Source organism: Oncorhynchus mykiss, chromosome 26 (genome assembly GCF_013265735.2).
Source record: "Oncorhynchus mykiss isolate Arlee chromosome 26, USDA_OmykA_1.1, whole genome shotgun sequence".
NCBI classification, from domain to species: domain Eukaryota; kingdom Metazoa; phylum Chordata; class Actinopteri; order Salmoniformes; family Salmonidae; genus Oncorhynchus; species Oncorhynchus mykiss.
The window spans coordinates 6,936,694-6,955,778 of NC_048590.1; the positions used below are offsets into that span (position 1 = coordinate 6,936,694).

Consider the following 19,085-nt stretch of genomic DNA (forward strand, 5'->3'; position numbering starts at 1 on the left):
TCTCTCTCTCTCACTCTCTCTCTCTGTCTCTCTCTGTCTCTCTCTCTGTCTCTCTCTGTCTCTCTCTCAATTCAATTCAATTCAATTCAAGGGCTTTATTGGCATGGGAAACATGTGTTAACATTGCCAAAGCAAGTGAGGTAGACAACATACAAAGTGAATATATAAAGTGAAAAACAACAAAAATGAACAGTAAACATTACACATACAGAGGTTTCAAAACAGTAAAGACATTACAAATGTCATATTATATATATATACAGTGTTTTAACAATGTACAAATGGTTAAAGGACACAAGATAAAATAAATAAGCATAAATATGGGTTGTATTTATAATGGTGTTTGTTCTTCACTGGTTGCCCTTTTCTCGTGGCAACAGGTCACAAATCTTGCTGCTGTGATGGCACACTGTGGAATTTCACCCAGTAGATATGGGAGTTTTTCAAAAGTTTTTCTCTCTCTGTCTCACTCTCTCTGTCTCTCTCTGTCTCTCTCTGTCTCTCTGTTTCTCGCTCTCTCTCTCTATTACAGAGTTCTAGAATTGTGTATCTCTTCTGCTCTAGCTATGCTACAGGGTGTTGTCATAGTAACATTTAGACATTTATCTAACCCTGTTTCCTGTCCAGGTCTGTTACAGGGTCTTGATGCAGCTGTGTGGTCAGTACGGCCAGCCAGTCCTGTCTAACCCTAACCCTGTTTCCTGTCCAGGTGTGTTACAGGGTCTTGATGCAGCTGTGTGGTCAGTACGGCCAGCCAGTCCTGGCGGTCAGAGTTCTGTTTGAGATGAAGAAGGCTGGAGTCCAACCCAACGCCATCACCTACGGCTACTACAACAAGGTGTGGTTCCTGCAGCTGACTTTTTCTTATGGCAGCGCAATGTGCCAAATGGGGACATGTCTATGACATATTTATCTGTCCTGTGTGGAACCTGCAAGGATCCTGGAGAGGGGGTTTAGTTGAGTCTTGTAGCTATTTAGTACATATCTATAAGTAGATATATGTTGGGGTGGCGGGTAGCTTAGTGATTAGAGTGTAGGGGGGGGGGGGCAGGTTGCCTAGTGATTAGAGTGTAGGGAGGGGGCAGGTAGCTTAGTGGTTAGAGTGTAGGGGGGGGGGCAGGTTGCCTAGTGATTAGAGTGTAGGGAGGGGGCAGGTAGCTTAGTGGTTAGAGTGTAGGGGGGGGCAGGTTGCCTAGTGATTAGAGTGTAGGGAGGGGGCAGGTAGCTTAGTGGTTAGAGTGTAGGGGGGGGGCAGGTTGCCTAGTGATTAGAGTGTAGGGAGGGGGCAGGTAGCTTAGTGGTTAGAGTGTAGGGGGGGGGCAGGTTGCCTAGTGATTAGAGTGTAGGGAGGGGGCAGGTAGCTTAGTGGTTAGAGTGTAGGGGGGGGGGCAGGTTGCCTAGTGATTAGAGTGTAGGGAGGGGGCAGGTAGCTTAGTGGTTAGAGTGTAGGGGGGGGGGGACAGGTTGCCTAGTGGTTAGAGTGTAGGGAGGGGGCAGGTAGCTTAGTGGTTAGAGTGTAGGGGGGGGGGCAGGTTGCCTAGTGATTAGAGTGTAGGGAGGGGGCAGGTAGGGGGGGGGCAGGTTGCCTAGTGATTAGAGTGTAGGGAGGGGGCAGGTAGCTTAGTGGTTAGAGTGTAGTGGGGGGGGGCAGGTTGCCTAGTGATTAGAGTGTAGGGAGGGGGCAGGTAGCTTAGTGGTTAGAGTGTAGGGGGGGGGGGGGGGGCAGGTTGCCTAGTGATTAGAGTGTAGGGAGGGGGCAGGTAGCTTAGTGGTTAGAGTGTAGGGGGGGGGGGGGGGGCAGGTTGCCTAGTGATTAGAGTGTAGGGAGGGGGCAGGTAGCTTAGTGGTTAGAGTGTAGGGGGGGGCAGGTTGCCTAGTGATTAGAGTGTAGGGAGGGGGCAGGTAGCTTAGTGGTTAGAGTGTAGGGGGGGGCAGGTTGCCTAGTGATTAGAGTGTAGGGAGGGGGCAGGTAGCTTAGTGATTAGAGTGTAGGGAGGGGGCAGGTAGCTTAGTGGTTAGAGTGTAGGGGGGGGGGGGGGCAGGTTGCCTAGTGATTAGAGCGTCGGGCCAGTAACCAAAAGGTTGCTTGATCGAATCCCCGAGCTGACAAGGTAAAAATATATTTTAATGTACCTACCGCCGTCCCCTGAGGACTGGGTTGAGAAATCCTGTTTCACCAACACTAGAACAAGATATTATAATGTGTCTTCCTGTCAGGTTGTCAGTGTCTTCCTGTCAGGTTGTCAGTACCTTCCTGTCAGGTTGTACAGTACCTTCCTGTCAGGTTGTACAGTACCTTCCTGTCAGGTTGTACAGTGTCTTCCTGTCAGGTTGTACAGTACCTTCCTGTCAGGTTGTACAGTGTCTTCCTGTCAGGTTGTACAGTACCTTCCTGTCAGGTTGTACAGTACCTTCCTGTCAGGTTGTCAGTGTCTTCCTGTCTGGTTGTCAGTACCTTCCTCTCAGGTTGTACAGTGTCTTCCTGTCAGGTTGTCAGTTCCTTCCTGTCAGTTCCTTCCTGTCAGGTTGTCAGTTCCTTCCTGTCAGTTCCTTCCTGTTAGTTCCTTCCTGTCAGGTTGTCAGTTCCTTCCTGTCAGGTTGTCAGTACCTTCCTGTCAGGTTGTCAGTACCTTCCTGTCAGGTTGTCAGTGTCTTCCTGTCAGGTTGTCAGTGTCTTCCTGTCAGGTTGTCAGTGTCTTCCTGTCAAGTTGTCAGTGTCTTCCTGTCAGGTTGTACAGTGTCTTCCTGTCAGGTTGTCAGTACCTTCCTGTCAGGTTGTCAGTACCTTCCTGTCAGGTTGTCAGTACCTTCCTGTCAGGTTGTCAGTACCTTCCTGTCAGGTTGTCAGTACCTTCCTGTCAGGTTGTACAGTACCTTCCTGTCAGGTTGTACAGTACCTTCCTGTCAGGTTGTACAGTACCTTCCTGTCAGGTTGTCAGTACCTTCCTGTCAGGTTGTCAGTACCTTCCTGTCAGGTTGTCAGTGTCTTCCTGTCAAGTTGTCAGTGTCTTCCTGTCAGGTTGTCAGTGTCTTCCTGTCAAGTTGTCAGTGTCTTCCTGTCAGGTTGTCAGTACCTTCCTGTCAGGTTGTACAGTGTCTTCCTGTCAGGTTGTCAGTACCTTCCTGTCAGGTTGTCAGTACCTTCCTGTCAGGTTGTACAGTGTCTTCCTGTAGCAAGGCTTTCCAGGGAACTGTCACTACCTTCTACAATACCTATCAGTCAGTAATGTCACTGTAGTTACCTCATCAAGGTTACAGTGTCTGCATCCCAAAGTACACCCTATGCCCTTTATATAGCACTCCTTTTGACCAGGGCCTGTAGGACTCAGATTAAACGTAGTGCACTGTATAGGGAATAGGGTCCCATTTAGGAGTCATCCAGTATGTTCTGAGTCCGCTGGCTCACAGGTCAGGAAGCAGACACAGTTTTAGGTCTCCACGGTTGCAGCCTGCGGCACCAGACACTATAATCACACAGGACATTACAACGAGCTGTGAGGCTGGAGTCCAACCCAACGCCATCACCTACGGCTACTACAACAAGGTGTGGTTCCTGCAGCTGACTTTTTCTTATGGCAGCGCAATGTGCCAAATGGGGACATGTCTATGACATATTTATCTGTCCTGTGTGGAACCTGCAAGGATCCTGGAGAGGGGGTTTAGTTGAGTCTTGTAGCTATTTAGTACATATCTATAAGTAGATATATGTTGGGGTGGCGGGTAGCTTAGTGATTAGAGTGTAGGGGGGGGGGCAGGTTGCCTAGTGATTAGAGTGTAGGGAGGGGGCAGGTAGCTTAGTGGTTAGAGTGTAGGGGGGGGGGCAGGTTGCCTAGTGATTAGAGTGTAGGGGGGGGCAGGTTGCCTAGTGATTAGAGTGTAGGGAGGGGGCAGGTAGCTTAGTGGTTAGAGTGTAGGGGGGGGGCAGGTTGCCTAGTGATTAGAGTGTAGGGAGGGGGCAGGTAGCTTAGTGGTTAGAGTGTAGGGGGGGGGCAGGTTGCCTAGTGATTAGAGTGTAGGGAGGGGGCAGGTAGCTTAGTGGTTAGAGTGTAGGGGGGGGGGCAGGTTGCCTAGTGATTAGAGTGTAGGGAGGGGGCAGGTAGCTTAGTGGTTAGAGTGTAGGGGGGGGGGGACAGGTTGCCTAGTGGTTAGAGTGTAGGGAGGGGGCAGGTAGCTTAGTGGTTAGAGTGTAGGGGGGGGGGGCAGGTTGCCTAGTGATTAGAGTGTAGGGAGGGGGCAGGTAGGGGGGGGGCAGGTTGCCTAGTGATTAGAGTGTAGGGAGGGGGCAGGTAGCTTAGTGGTTAGAGTGTAGTGGGGGGGGGCAGGTTGCCTAGTGATTAGAGTGTAGGGAGGGGGCAGGTAGCTTAGTGGTTAGAGTGTAGGGGGGGGGGGGGGGCAGGTTGCCTAGTGATTAGAGTGTAGGGAGGGGGCAGGTAGCTTAGTGGTTAGAGTGTAGGGGGGGGGGGGGGGCAGGTTGCCTAGTGATTAGAGTGTAGGGAGGGGGCAGGTAGCTTAGTGGTTAGAGTGTAGGGGGGGGCAGGTTGCCTAGTGATTAGAGTGTAGGGAGGGGGCAGGTAGCTTAGTGGTTAGAGTGTAGGGGGGGGCAGGTTGCCTAGTGATTAGAGTGTAGGGAGGGGGCAGGTAGCTTAGTGATTAGAGTGTAGGGAGGGGGCAGGTAGCTTAGTGGTTAGAGTGTAGGGGGGGGGGGGGGGGGCAGGTTGCCTAGTGATTAGAGCGTCGGGCCAGTAACCAAAAGGTTGCTTGATCGAATCCCCGAGCTGACAAGGTAAAAATATATTTTAATGTACCTACCGCCGTCCCCTGAGGACTGGGTTGAGAAATCCTGTTTCACCAACACTAGAACAAGATATTATAATGTGTCTTCCTGTCAGGTTGTCAGTGTCTTCCTGTCAGGTTGTCAGTACCTTCCTGTCAGGTTGTACAGTACCTTCCTGTCAGGTTGTACAGTACCTTCCTGTCAGGTTGTACAGTGTCTTCCTGTCAGGTTGTACAGTACCTTCCTGTCAGGTTGTACAGTGTCTTCCTGTCAGGTTGTACAGTACCTTCCTGTCAGGTTGTACAGTACCTTCCTGTCAGGTTGTCAGTGTCTTCCTGTCTGGTTGTCAGTACCTTCCTCTCAGGTTGTACAGTGTCTTCCTGTCAGGTTGTCAGTTCCTTCCTGTCAGTTCCTTCCTGTCAGGTTGTCAGTTCCTTCCTGTCAGTTCCTTCCTGTTAGTTCCTTCCTGTCAGGTTGTCAGTTCCTTCCTGTCAGGTTGTCAGTACCTTCCTGTCAGGTTGTCAGTACCTTCCTGTCAGGTTGTCAGTGTCTTCCTGTCAGGTTGTCAGTGTCTTCCTGTCAGGTTGTCAGTGTCTTCCTGTCAAGTTGTCAGTGTCTTCCTGTCAGGTTGTACAGTGTCTTCCTGTCAGGTTGTCAGTACCTTCCTGTCAGGTTGTCAGTACCTTCCTGTCAGGTTGTCAGTACCTTCCTGTCAGGTTGTCAGTACCTTCCTGTCAGGTTGTCAGTACCTTCCTGTCAGGTTGTACAGTACCTTCCTGTCAGGTTGTACAGTACCTTCCTGTCAGGTTGTACAGTACCTTCCTGTCAGGTTGTCAGTACCTTCCTGTCAGGTTGTCAGTACCTTCCTGTCAGGTTGTCAGTGTCTTCCTGTCAAGTTGTCAGTGTCTTCCTGTCAGGTTGTCAGTGTCTTCCTGTCAAGTTGTCAGTGTCTTCCTGTCAGGTTGTCAGTACCTTCCTGTCAGGTTGTACAGTGTCTTCCTGTCAGGTTGTCAGTACCTTCCTGTCAGGTTGTCAGTACCTTCCTGTCAGGTTGTACAGTGTCTTCCTGTAGCAAGGCTTTCCAGGGAACTGTCACTACCTTCTACAATACCTATCAGTCAGTAATGTCACTGTAGTTACCTCATCAAGGTTACAGTGTCTGCATCCCAAAGTACACCCTATGCCCTTTATATAGCACTCCTTTTGACCAGGGCCTGTAGGACTCAGATTAAACGTAGTGCACTGTATAGGGAATAGGGTCCCATTTAGGAGTCATCCAGTATGTTCTGAGTCCGCTGGCTCACAGGTCAGGAAGCAGACACAGTTTTAGGTCTCCACGGTTGCAGCCTGCGGCACCAGACACTATAATCACACAGGACATTACAACGAGCTGTGAGGCTGGAGTCCAACCCAACGCCATCACCTACGGCTACTACAACAAGGTGTGGTTCCTGCAGCTGACTTTTTCTTATGGCAGCGCAATGTGCCAAATGGGGACATGTCTATGACATATTTATCTGTCCTGTGTGGAACCTGCAAGGATCCTGGAGAGGGGGTTTAGTTGAGTCTTGTAGCTATTTAGTACATATCTATAAGTAGATATATGTTGGGGTGGCGGGTAGCTTAGTGATTAGAGTGTAGGGGGGGGGGCAGGTTGCCTAGTGATTAGAGTGTAGGGAGGGGGCAGGTAGCTTAGTGGTTAGAGTGTAGGGGGGGGGGCAGGTTGCCTAGTGATTAGAGTGTAGGGAGGGGGCAGGTAGCTTAGTGGTTAGAGTGTAGGGGGGGGCAGGTTGCCTAGTGATTAGAGTGTAGGGAGGGGGCAGGTAGCTTAGTGGTTAGAGTGTAGGGGGGGGGCAGGTTGCCTAGTGATTAGAGTGTAGGGAGGGGGCAGGTAGCTTAGTGGTTAGAGTGTAGGGGGGGGGGCAGGTTGCCTAGTGATTAGAGTGTAGGGAGGGGGCAGGTAGCTTAGTGGTTAGAGTGTAGGGGGGGGGGCAGGTTGCCTAGTGATTAGAGTGTAGGGAGGGGGCAGGTAGCTTAGTGGTTAGAGTGTAGGGGGGGGGGGACAGGTTGCCTAGTGGTTAGAGTGTAGGGAGGGGGCAGGTAGCTTAGTGGTTAGAGTGTAGGGGGGGGGGCAGGTTGCCTAGTGATTAGAGTGTAGGGAGGGGGCAGGTAGGGGGGGGGCAGGTTGCCTAGTGATTAGAGTGTAGGGAGGGGGCAGGTAGCTTAGTGGTTAGAGTGTAGTGGGGGGGGGCAGGTTGCCTAGTGATTAGAGTGTAGGGAGGGGGCAGGTAGCTTAGTGGTTAGAGTGTAGGGGGGGGGGGGGGGCAGGTTGCCTAGTGATTAGAGTGTAGGGAGGGCGCAGGTAGCTTAGTGGTTAGAGTGTAGGGGGGGGGGGGGGGCAGGTTGCCTAGTGATTAGAGTGTAGGGAGGGGGCAGGTAGCTTAGTGGTTAGAGTGTAGGGGGGGGCAGGTTGCCTAGTGATTAGAGTGTAGGGAGGGGGCAGGTAGCTTAGTGGTTAGAGTGTAGGGGGGGGCAGGTTGCCTAGTGATTAGAGTGTAGGGAGGGGGCAGGTAGCTTAGTGATTAGAGTGTAGGGAGGGGGCAGGTAGCTTAGTGGTTAGAGTGTAGGGGGGGGGGGGGGGCAGGTTGCCTAGTGATTAGAGCGTCGGGCCAGTAACCAAAAGGTTGCTTGATCGAATCCCCGAGCTGACAAGGTAAAAATATATTTTAATGTACCTACCGCCGTCCCCTGAGGACTGGGTTGAGAAATCCTGTTTCACCAACACTAGAACAAGATATTATAATGTGTCTTCCTGTCAGGTTGTCAGTGTCTTCCTGTCAGGTTGTCAGTACCTTCCTGTCAGGTTGTACAGTACCTTCCTGTCAGGTTGTACAGTACCTTCCTGTCAGGTTGTACAGTGTCTTCCTGTCAGGTTGTACAGTACCTTCCTGTCAGGTTGTACAGTGTCTTCCTGTCAGGTTGTACAGTACCTTCCTGTCAGGTTGTACAGTACCTTCCTGTCAGGTTGTCCGTGTCTTCCTGTCTGGTTGTCAGTACCTTCCTCTCAGGTTGTACAGTGTCTTCCTGTCAGGTTGTCAGTTCCTTCCTGTCAGTTCCTTCCTGTCAGGTTGTCAGTTCCTTCCTGTCAGTTCCTTCCTGTTAGTTCCTTCCTGTCAGGTTGTCAGTTCCTTCCTGTCAGGTTGTCAGTACCTTCCTGTCAGGTTGTCAGTACCTTCCTGTCAGGTTGTCAGTGTCTTCCTGTCAGGTTGTCAGTGTCTTCCTGTCAGGTTGTCAGTGTCTTCCTGTCAAGTTGTCAGTGTCTTCCTGTCAGGTTGTACAGTGTCTTCCTGTCAGGTTGTCAGTACCTTCCTGTCAGGTTGTCAGTACCTTCCTGTCAGGTTGTCAGTACCTTCCTGTCAGGTTGTCAGTACCTTCCTGTCAGGTTGTACAGTACCTTCCTGTCAGGTTGTACAGTACCTTCCTGTCAGGTTGTACAGTACCTTCCTGTCAGGTTGTCAGTACCTTCCTGTCAGGTTGTCAGTACCTTCCTGTCAGGTTGTCAGTGTCTTCCTGTCAAGTTGTCAGTGTCTTCCTGTCAGGTTGTCAGTGTCTTCCTGTCAAGTTGTCAGTGTCTTCCTGTCAGGTTGTCAGTACCTTCCTGTCAGGTTGTACAGTGTCTTCCTGTCAGGTTGTCAGTACCTTCCTGTCAGGTTGTCAGTACCTTCCTGTCAGGTTGTACAGTGTCTTCCTGTAGCAAGGCTTTCCAGGGAACTGTCACTACCTTCTACAATACCTATCAGTCAGTAATGTCACTGTAGTTACCTCATCAAGGTTACAGTGTCTGCATCCCAAAGTACACCCTATGCCCTTTATATAGCACTCCTTTTGACCAGGGCCTGTAGGACTCAGATTAAACGTAGTGCACTGTATAGGGAATAGGGTCCCATTTAGGAGTCATCCAGTATGTTCTGAGTCCGCTGGCTCACAGGTCAGGAAGCAGACACAGTTTTAGGTCTCCACGGTTGCAGCCTGCGGCACCAGACACTATAATCACACAGGACATTACAACGAGCTGTGAGGCTGTCAGCCTGTCAGCAGACCTGGGCCGCATCCCAAATACCACCCCATTCTCTTTATACACTTCTTTTCACCAGAGTCTATAGAGCATCCCATAGGGCTCTGGTCTAAAGTAGTGCACTACTACCCATAGGGCTCTGGTCTAAAGTAGTGCACTATATAGGGAATAGGATGGCATTTGGGATGCGGGCCCTGGTAACCCGGGCAGTAAATGAACGCCTGACCAGTGATGTTTACAGTAAAGGAAGGTTATCTCTGAGCAGGATGGATCCGTGTTGAAGGTTAAAGCACCGCTGTCTTGTACTATCTGTTCCCCTGTGGCACTCTGTTAGCCTCCCAAATGGCATCATATTCCCTATTGGCCCTGGTCTAATGCAGTGCACTATATAGGGAATAGGGTGCCATTTTGGATGCTGATAATCTGGGAGTAATAGAGGGAGTTATTTTAGCCTGGTCTGTCAGTGAGGAAGTTATATTAGCCTGGTCTGTCAGTGTGGAAGTTATATTAGCCTGGTCTGTCGGTGAGGAAGGTATATTAGCCTGGTCTGTCAGTGTGGAAGTTATATTAGCCTGGTCTGTCAGTGAGGAAGTTATATTAGCCTGGTCTGTCAGTGTGGAAGTTATATTAGCCTGGTCTGTCGGTGAGGAAGGTATATTAGCCTGGTCTGTCAGTGTGGAAGTTATTTTAGCCTGGTCTGTCAGTGTGGAAGGCCTGGAGTATTACCACCAGTATTACCAGGAGTATTACCATCAGTATTACCACGAGTATTACCATCAGTATTACCACCAGTATTACCACCAGTATTACCATCAGTATTACCACCAGTATTACCACCAGTATTACCAGGAGTATTACCACCAGTATTACCACCATTATCATCACCAGGAGTATTACCACCAGTATTACCATCAATATTACCATCAGTATTACCACCAGTATTACCAGGAGTATTACCATCAGTATTACCACCAGTATTACCACCAGTATTACCATCAGTATTACCATCAGTATTACCACCAGCATTACCACCAGTATTACCACCAGTATTACCATCAGTATTACCATCAGTATTACCACCAGTATTACCACCAGTATTACCATCAGTATTACCACCAGTATTACCACCAGTATTACCACCAATATTACCAGGAGTATAACCACCAGTATTACCACCAGTATTACCAGGAGTATTACCACCAGTATTACCACCATTATCATCACCAGGAGTATTACCACCAGTATTACCATCAGTATTACCACCAGTATTACCATCAGTATTACCAGGAGTATTACCACCAGTATTACCATCAGTATTACCACCAGTATTACCAGGAGTATAACCACCAGTATTACCACCAGTATTACCACCAGTATTACCAGGAGTATTACCACCAGTATTACCAGGAGTATTACCACCAGTATTACCACCAGTATTACCACCATTATCATCACCAGGGGTATTACCACCAGTATTACCATCAGCATTACCACCAGTATTACCACCAGTATTACCAGGAGTATTACCACCAGTATTACCAGGAGTATTACCACCAGTATTACCAGGAGTATTACCACCAGTATTACCACCAGTATTACCACCAGTATTACCACCAGTATTACCACCAGTATTACCACCATTATCATCACCAGGGGTATTACCACCAGTATTACCATCAGTATTACCAGGAGTATTACCACCAGTATTACCACCATTATCATCACCAGGAGTATTACCACCAGTATTACCATCAGTATTACCACCAGTATTACCATCAGTATTACCACCAATATTACCATCAGTATTACCATCAGTATTACCAGGAGTATTACCACCAGTATTACCATCAGTATTACCACCAGTATTACCAGGAGTATAACCACCAGTATTACCAGGAGTATTACCACCAGTATTACCAGGAGTATTACCACCAGTATTACCAGGAGTATTACCACCAGTATTACCACCAGTATTACCACCAGTATTACCACCATTATCATCACCAGGGGTATTACCACCAGTATTACCATCAGTATTACCAGGAGTATTACCACCAGTATTACCACCATTATCACCACCAGTATCACCAGGAGTATTACCACCAGTATTACCACCAGTATTACCACCAGTATTACCAGGAGTATTACCACCAGTATTACCACCATTATCATCACCAGGAGTATTACCACCAGTATTACCAGGAGTATTACCACCAGTATTACCACCATTATCATCACCAGGAGTATTACCACCAGTATTACCATCAGTATTACCACCAGTATTACCATCCGTATTACCATCAGTATTACCACCAGTATTACCACCAGTATTACCAGGAGTATTACCACCAGTATTACCACCATTATCACCACCAGTATTACCAGGAGTATTACCACCAGTATTACCATCAGTATTACCATCAGTATTACCACCAGTATTACCACAAGGCATTACCACCAGTATTACCACCAGTATTACCACCAGTATTACCACCAATATTACCAGGAGTATTACCACCTGTATTACCAGGAGTATTACCACCAGTATTTCCACCAATATTACCAGGAGTATTACCACCAGTATTACCAGGAGTATTACCACCAGTATTACCAGGAGTATTACCACCAGTATTACCACCAGTATTACCACCAGGCATTACCACCAGTAGTACCACCAGTATTACCACCAGTATTACCACCAGTATAACCACCAGTATTACCAGGAGTATTACCACCAGTATTACCACCATTATCATCACCAGGAGTATTACCACCAGTATTACCATCAGTATTACCATCAGTATTACCACCAGTATTACCACCAGTATTACCAGGAGTATTACCACCAGTATTACCACCATTATCACCACCAGTATTACCAGGAGTATTACCACCAGTATTACCATCAGTATTACCATCAGTATTACCACCAGTATTACCACCAGTATTACCACCAGTATCACCACCAGTATTACCACCAGTATCACCACCAGTATTACCAGGAGTATTACCACCAGTATTACCACCAGTATTACCAGGAGTATTACCATCAGTATTACCACCAGTATTACCACCAGCATTACCACCAGTATTACCACCAGTATCACCACCAGTATCACCACCAGTATTACCAGGAGTATTACCACCAGTATTTCCACCAATATTACCAGGAGTATTACCAGGAGTATTACCACCAGTATCACCACCAGTATTACCAGGAGTATTTCCACCAGTATTACCAGGAGTATTAACACCAGTATTACCACCAGTATTACCAGGAGTATTACCACCAGTATTACCACCAGTATTACCAGGAGTATTTCCACCAGTATTTCCACCAGTATTACCAGGAGTATTAACACCAGTATTACCAGGAGTATTACCACCAGTATTACCAGGAGTATTACCAGGAGTTTACCACCAGTATTACCAGGAGTATTAGCAGGAGTATTACCAGGAGTATTACCACCATTATTACCAGGAGTATTACCACCAGTATTACCAGGAGTTTTACCACCAGTATTACTAGGAATATTACCAGGAGTATTACCACCAGTATCACCACCAGTATTACCACCAGTATTACCAGGAGTATTACCAGTATTACCACCGGTATTACCACCGGTGTTACCAGGAGTTTTACCACCAGTGTTACCAGGAGTTTTACCACCAGTGTTACCAGGAGTTTTACCACCTGTATTACCAGGAGTTTTACCACCAGTGTTACCAGGAGTTTTACCACCAGTATTACCAGGAGTTTTACCACCAATATTACTAGGAGTATTACCAGGAGTATTACCACCAGTATCACCACCAGTATTACCACCAGTATTACCAGGAGTATTACCACCAGTATTACCACCAGTAATACCACCAGTAGTACCAGGAGTTTTTCCACCAGTGTTACTAGGAGTTTTACCACCAGTGTTACTAGGATGGACTGCAACGAAGGCTACTGTCATTTATATAAGAGCTTTTGTTGTTGGCCTGCTGTTTGGAACTACAATGACTTTCTGTCTGTATATTTGTCTGTGTGTCTGTATGTGTGTCTGAGTGTGTGTGTGAGTAAGGACGTGTAGCCTATATCAGTGAGTGTGTGTGTGAGTAAGGACGTGTAGCCTATATCAGTGAGTGTGTTTGTGAGTTAGGACATGTAGCCTATATCACTGAGTGTGTGTGTGAGTAAGGACGTGTAGCCTATATCAGTGAGTGTGTTTGTGAGTTAGGACGTGTAGCCTATATCAGTGAGTGTGTGTGTGAGTAAGGACGTGTAGCCTATATCAGTGAGTTCATAATTATTGCTTCTTTCTCCCTCCACTCCTCTTCCTCCTCCTCCTTCTACTCCCCCTCCTCTTCCTCCTCCTCTTCCTCCTCCTCTTCTCCAATTCTCCCCCTCCTCCTCTCCTCCTGCTCTCCCCCTCTCCTCCTCTCCCCCTCTGCTCCCCCTCCTCCTCCCCCTTTCCTCCTCCTCCTCTCCCCCTCCTCCCTCTCCTCTCCTCCTCTTCCAGGCGGTGTTAGAGTCTACCTGGCCCTCCAGTACCAGAGGAGGTTACTTCATGTGGATGAAGCTGAGGAACGTGGTTATGGGTGTGGCTCAGTTCAGACAGGCGCTACGCAAACAGCAGCCTCCACCCACTCAGAGCCCTCTGTCAGGTAACCATGACGATGCACCGCGCTCCTTCTCTCAGAGAGCCGGGGTTAGGCTGTGATTGTAAAGTGCTGTGAACTTAACACGTTGTGATGTTATTGTGAGGTTGCTGATTTGTCTGACAAGACAAGACGGCTGTGCATGCTTCTTTATGAAATGTGTTGGTTTGGATCTGATCCTAAGCGTCAGTGTAATAGTGGATGTGTCTGAAAGAACAATGTGAGAGAGGTGTCTGTCGTTTCTAACACATATTACATACATACCGCCATACATCATTCATCACATTAGATAGAACAGATTCAGTAGAACCCTTCAGATCACAATACATGAAATATACACTGCCCCTGCACACCCTTTGAGGTGTGGTGCTGTGTGGTGCTGTGTGGTTCTGTCTGGTGTTGTGTGGTGCTGTGTGGTTCTGTGTGGTGCTGTCTGGTGCTGTGTGGTGCTGTGTGGTGCTGTCTGGTGCTGCGTGGTGCTGCGTGGTGCTGTGTGGTGCTGTGTGGTGCTGTGTGGTGCTGTCTGGTGCTGCGTGGTGCTGCGTGGTGCTGTGTGGTGCTGTGTGGTGCTGTGTGGTGCTGTCTGGCAAAACTTAGAACTCAAAAGTTCCTCAATCTTCTCACCATGTGCAGTGAACTTGTACTGTATTGTGTTGTGTTGTATTGTATTGTACTGTATTGTATTGTACTGTATTGTGTTGTGTTGTATTGTATTGTACTGTATTGTATTGTGTTGTATTGTACTGTATTGTGTTGTATTGTATTGTACTGTATTGTATTGTGTTGTGTTGTATTGTATTGTACTGTATTGTATTGTACTGTATTGTGTTGTGTTGTATTGTATTGTACTGTATTGTATTGTACTGTATTGTGTTGTGTTGTATTGTATTGTACTGTATTGTATTGTACTGTATTGTGTTGTGTTGTATTGTATTGTACTGTATTGTATTGTACTGTATTGTGTTGTGTTGTATTGTATTGTACTGGCACCAGCACCTCCAGTAAAACACTGTAGTACTCTAGTGACCTATGAAACACTGTAGTCCTCTAGTGACCTATAAAACACTGTAGTCCTCTAGTGACCTGTAAAACACTGTAGTCCTCTAGTGACCTATAAAACACTGTAGTCCTCTAGTTACCTGTAAAACACTGTAGTCCTCTAGTGACCTATAAAACACTGTAGTCCTCTAGGGACCTATAAAACCCTGTTGCTTCAATTCACTGTGGCCCACTAGGATCTGGGTTAAAGATGTCTTGACACACACACACTGTACAGTCCATAATATTTAAGTTGGTCTAAAGCCAGACGGCCCCATTTTGTGTTGACATCCAGGCCCAGGATCACTCCTTGCTGCGCTGCACAGACACCTGTAGAGGAGTTCACTCACTTCACACACATCCCTCACATCCTTTCACACATCCCTCACATCCTTTCACACATCCCTCACATCCTTTCACACATCCCTCACATACTTTCACACACATCCCTCACATCCTTTCACACATCCCTCACATCCTTTCACACATCCCTCACATCCTTTTGGTTTTCACAGAAAGTTCCAATCCCTCACAGACAAATTGATTTAGGCTACATATTCCTCGCTGAAGAACCATCACAGAAAAAGTAATTCACCCCTTAGTAATACTGACTCCCCATCCCGCATGCGGGAGCGTGATCATCGCCTGACACTAATTAGCATAACGCAACGGACATAAATATCCCTAGAAAATATTCCTATTCATGAAAATCACAAATGAAATATATTGAGACACAGCTTAGCCTTTTGTTAATCACCCGGTCATTTTCAGAATATGCTTTACAGCCAAAGCTAGACAAGCATTTGTGTAAGTTTATCGATAGCCTAGCATTGCATTTTGTCCAGCTAGCAGCAGGTAACTTGGTCACGGAAATCAGAAAAGCAATCAAATTAAATCGTTTACCTTTGATGAGCTTCGGATGTTTTCACTCACGAGACTCCCAGTTAGATAGCAAATGTTCCTTTTTTCCAAAAATATTATTTTTGTAGGCGAAATAGCTCCGTTTGTTCTTCACATTTGGCTGAGAAATCGCCCGGAAATTGCAGTCACTAAAACGTCGAAAAATATTCCAAATTAGCTCCATAATATCGACAGAAACATGGCAAACGTTGTTTATAATCCATCCTCAAGGTGTTTTTCAAATATCTATTCGATAATATATCCATCGGGACAATTGGTTTTTCAGTAGGACCGATTGGAGTAATGGCTACCTCTGTATTTTACGCGAGAATCTCTCTGGGTGCATCAGGTGACCACTTACGCAATGTAGCCGCCTACGGCTATTCTTCAACATAAATGCGTAAAACTACGTCACAATGCCGTAGACACCTTGGGGAATACGGAGAAAGCGTACTCTGGTTGATGGTACATTCAAAGCCATATAGGGACTCATTGGAACGCAGCGCACAGACAATATCTTGACAGTTTTGGAAACGTTAGAGTGTTTTCTATCCTAAGCTGTCAATTACATGCATATTCTAGCATCTGGTCCTGACAAAATTTCCCGTTTACTACGGGAACGTTTTTTTTTTTTTTTTTAAATTATGAAAATACTGTCACAACAGGTTTTAACACCTTGTTTTTGAGGAGCCAAAATGGTGTCCAAGTTTCTCTTAATGCCTTGTTGTCTTTGGAGCAGATGGCAGCGACCTGGACGCTGTGAGTCACGGCAGCCTGGATAGCTCTGCCGACACGAACACGGCCGAGCAGGGCCCCTACGCCCCTGACTCCATCAAAGTAGACCCCACTGACGATAGGCGTAGCACAGGTACACCCCAAAATGGCTGCCGACTAGGCCATCTTACTACGCCTTTTCTCAGTCTGACACGTCCTTTTTTTCTCCTCTCTCATTGGTTCCACACGGCCTCCCTCCACCGCCTCCCTCCTCTCTCATTGGTTCTACACGGCCTCCCTCTACCTCCTCCCTGCTCTCTCCCTCTTCCTTTCTCTGCCTGCTCCTTACATCCTTACATCCTTCCTTACATCCTTCCTTTCTTCCTCTCTTCTTTCATGGCTTGTTGTCTCCGTGTTTTTCCTCCTTCACTGTGGTTGCTCTGCTGTCTCCTTACCTACCTGCCCACTCCGTCCGTCCCTCCCTGCCTGTGCCTGTGCTGTGTGTGCCCGTGCATGCAGTCAGCCGCGGGGACTGGGGCGGTGTGGGGTCGGACACCCGGTCGGGTCACTCACACTGGGGGGGTTCTGACCTCCACTCCCCCCGCCACTCAGGTAAATCTATGAACTCTCTTTCTTTCACTATACCTCTCCCTGATACGCTGCCCCTTTCTCAGTGTCTCTACCTCAATCTCTGTTTCCCCCTCTACCTCTCTTTCTCTGGCCCTCTCTCTCTGGCCCTCATTATCTGACCCTCTCTCTCCGGCTATCTTTCTCTTTGGCTCGCTCTATATCTAGTTCTATCTCTATGTCTAGTTCTGTCTCTAGTTCTGTCTCTGTCTAGTTCTGTCTCTATGTCTAGTTCTATCTCTAGTTCTGTCTCTAGTTCTGTCTCTATGTCTAGTTCTGTCTCTGTTTAGTTATGTCTCTAGTTCTGTCTCTGTCTAGTTCTGTCTCTATGTCTAGTTCTGTCTCTATGTCTCTAGTTCTGTCTCTATGTCTCTAGTTCTGTCTCTATGTCTAGTTCTGTCTCTGTCTAGTTCTGTCTCTAGTTCTGTCTCTATGTCTAGTTCTGTCTCTATGTCTAGTTATGTCTCTAGTTCTGTCTCTATGTCTAGTTCTGTCTCTATGTCTAGTTCTGTCTCTAGTTCTGTCTCTATGTCTAGTTCTGTCTCTATATCTAGTTATGTCTCTAGTTCTGTCTCTATGTCTCTAGTTCTGTCTCTATGTCTAGTTCTCTCTATGTCTAGTTCTGTCTCTATGTCTAGTTCTGTCTCTATGTCTAGTTCTGTCTCTATGTCTAGTTCTGTCTCTATGTCTAGTTCTGTCTCTATGTCTAGTTCTGTCTCTAGTTCTGTCTCTATGTCTAGTTCTGTCTCTATGTCTAGTTCTGTCTCTAGTTCTGTCTCTATGTCTAGTTCTGTCTCTAGTTCTGTCTCTATGTCTAGTTCTGTCTCTATGTCTAGTTCTGTCTCTATGTCTAGTTCTGTCTCTATGTCTAGTTCTGTCTCTATGTCTAGTTCTGTCTCTAGTTCTGTCTCTATGTCTAGTTCTGTCTCTATATCTAGTTCTGTCTCTATGTCTAGTTCTGTCTCTATGTCTAGTTCTGTCTCTATATCTAGTTCTGTCTCTATATCTAGTTCTGTCTCTATGTCTAGTTCTGTCTCTAGTTCTGTCTCTATGTCTAGTTCTGTCTCTATGTCTAGTTCTGTCTCTATGTCTAGTTCTGTCTCTAGTTCTGTCTCTATGTCTAGTTCTGTCTCTAGTTCTGTCTCTATGTCTAGTTCTGTCTCTATGTCTAGTTCTGTCTCTATGTCTAGTTCTGTCTCTATGTCTAGTTCTGTCTCTAGTTCTGTCTCTATGTCTAGTTCTGTCTCTAGTTCTGTCTCTATACCTAGTTCTGTCTCTAGTTCTGTCTCTATGTCTAGTTCTGTCTCTAGTTCTGTCTCTATGTCTAGTTCTGTCTCTAGTTCTGTCTCTATGTCTAGTTCTGTCTCTAGTTATGTCTCTATGTCTAGTTCTGTCTCTAGTTCTGTCTCTATGTCTAGTTCTGTCTCTAGTTCTGTCTCTATGTCTAGTTCTGTCTCTAGTTCTGTCTCTATGTCTAGTTCTGTCTCTATGTCTAGTTCTGTCTCTGTCTAGTTCTGTCTCTATGTCTAGTTCTGTCTCTAGTTCTGTCTCTATGTCTAGTTCTGTCTCTAGTTCTGTCTCTATGTCTAGTTCTGTCTCTATCTCTAGTTCTGTCTCTATGTCTAGTTCTGTCTCTATGTCTAGTTCTGTCTCTATGTCTAGTTCTGTCTCTAGTTCTGTCTCTATGTCTAGTTCTGTCTCTATCTCTAGTTCTGTCTCTATGTCTAGTTCTGTCTCTATGTCTAGTTCTGTCTCTAGTTCTGTCTCCTTCTCTCTCTCTCTGTCCACTCTTCACCTCCTCTACTGTGTCATCTCTAGTTCTGTCTCTCCTTCTCTCTCTCTCTGTCCACTCTTCACCTCCTCTACTGTGTCATCTCTAGTTCTGTCTCTCCTTCTCTCTCTCTCTGTCCACTCTTCACCTCCTCTACTGTGTCATCTCTAGTTCTGTCTCTCCTTCTCTCTCTCTCTGTCCACTCTTCACCTCCTCTACTGTGTCATCTCTAGTTCTGTCTCTCCTTCTCTCTCTCTCTGTCCACTCTTCACCTCCTCTACTGTGTCATCTCTAGTTCTGTCTCTCCTTCTCTCTCTCTCTGTCCACTCTTCACCTCCTCTACTGTGTCGTCTCTCTTCGTCTGCACTCCTCCTTTTTACTCATCTGTCTCTCTTTTTGAGGTTTTCCTCTCCTTCACTTTGAAAGCCACAGTTAACAATGTAGCAATTACAGAACAACTTCCAAGGATGAAGGACTTTCATTTGGGATTATAATGAATGGTTTTAGATCAGGGGTGTCAAACTCATTTTGGTCTTCGC

General features: G+C 46.9%; 1 protein-coding gene across 10 annotated transcripts in view; it reads left to right on the forward strand.

Moving 5' to 3' along the window:
• LOC110487144 (C-myc promoter-binding protein) overlaps positions 1-19,085 on the forward strand; it is a 161,027-nt gene that overhangs the window by 102,294 nt on the left and 39,648 nt on the right. For 4 of the 10 annotated variants that reach the window (XM_036964104.1, XM_036964105.1, XM_036964106.1 and 1 more), the window contains 4 exons: positions 710-838; positions 13,358-13,502; positions 16,174-16,302; positions 16,668-16,760. In XM_036964104.1, the coding sequence (XP_036819999.1) occupies positions 710-838; positions 13,358-13,502; positions 16,174-16,302; positions 16,668-16,760 (496 nt within the window). The remainder of the gene's footprint in view (positions 1-709; positions 839-13,357; positions 13,503-16,173; positions 16,303-16,667; positions 16,761-19,085) is intronic. The other 6 variants (XM_036964107.1, XM_036964108.1, XM_036964113.1 and 3 more) reach the window with 2 other exon arrangements.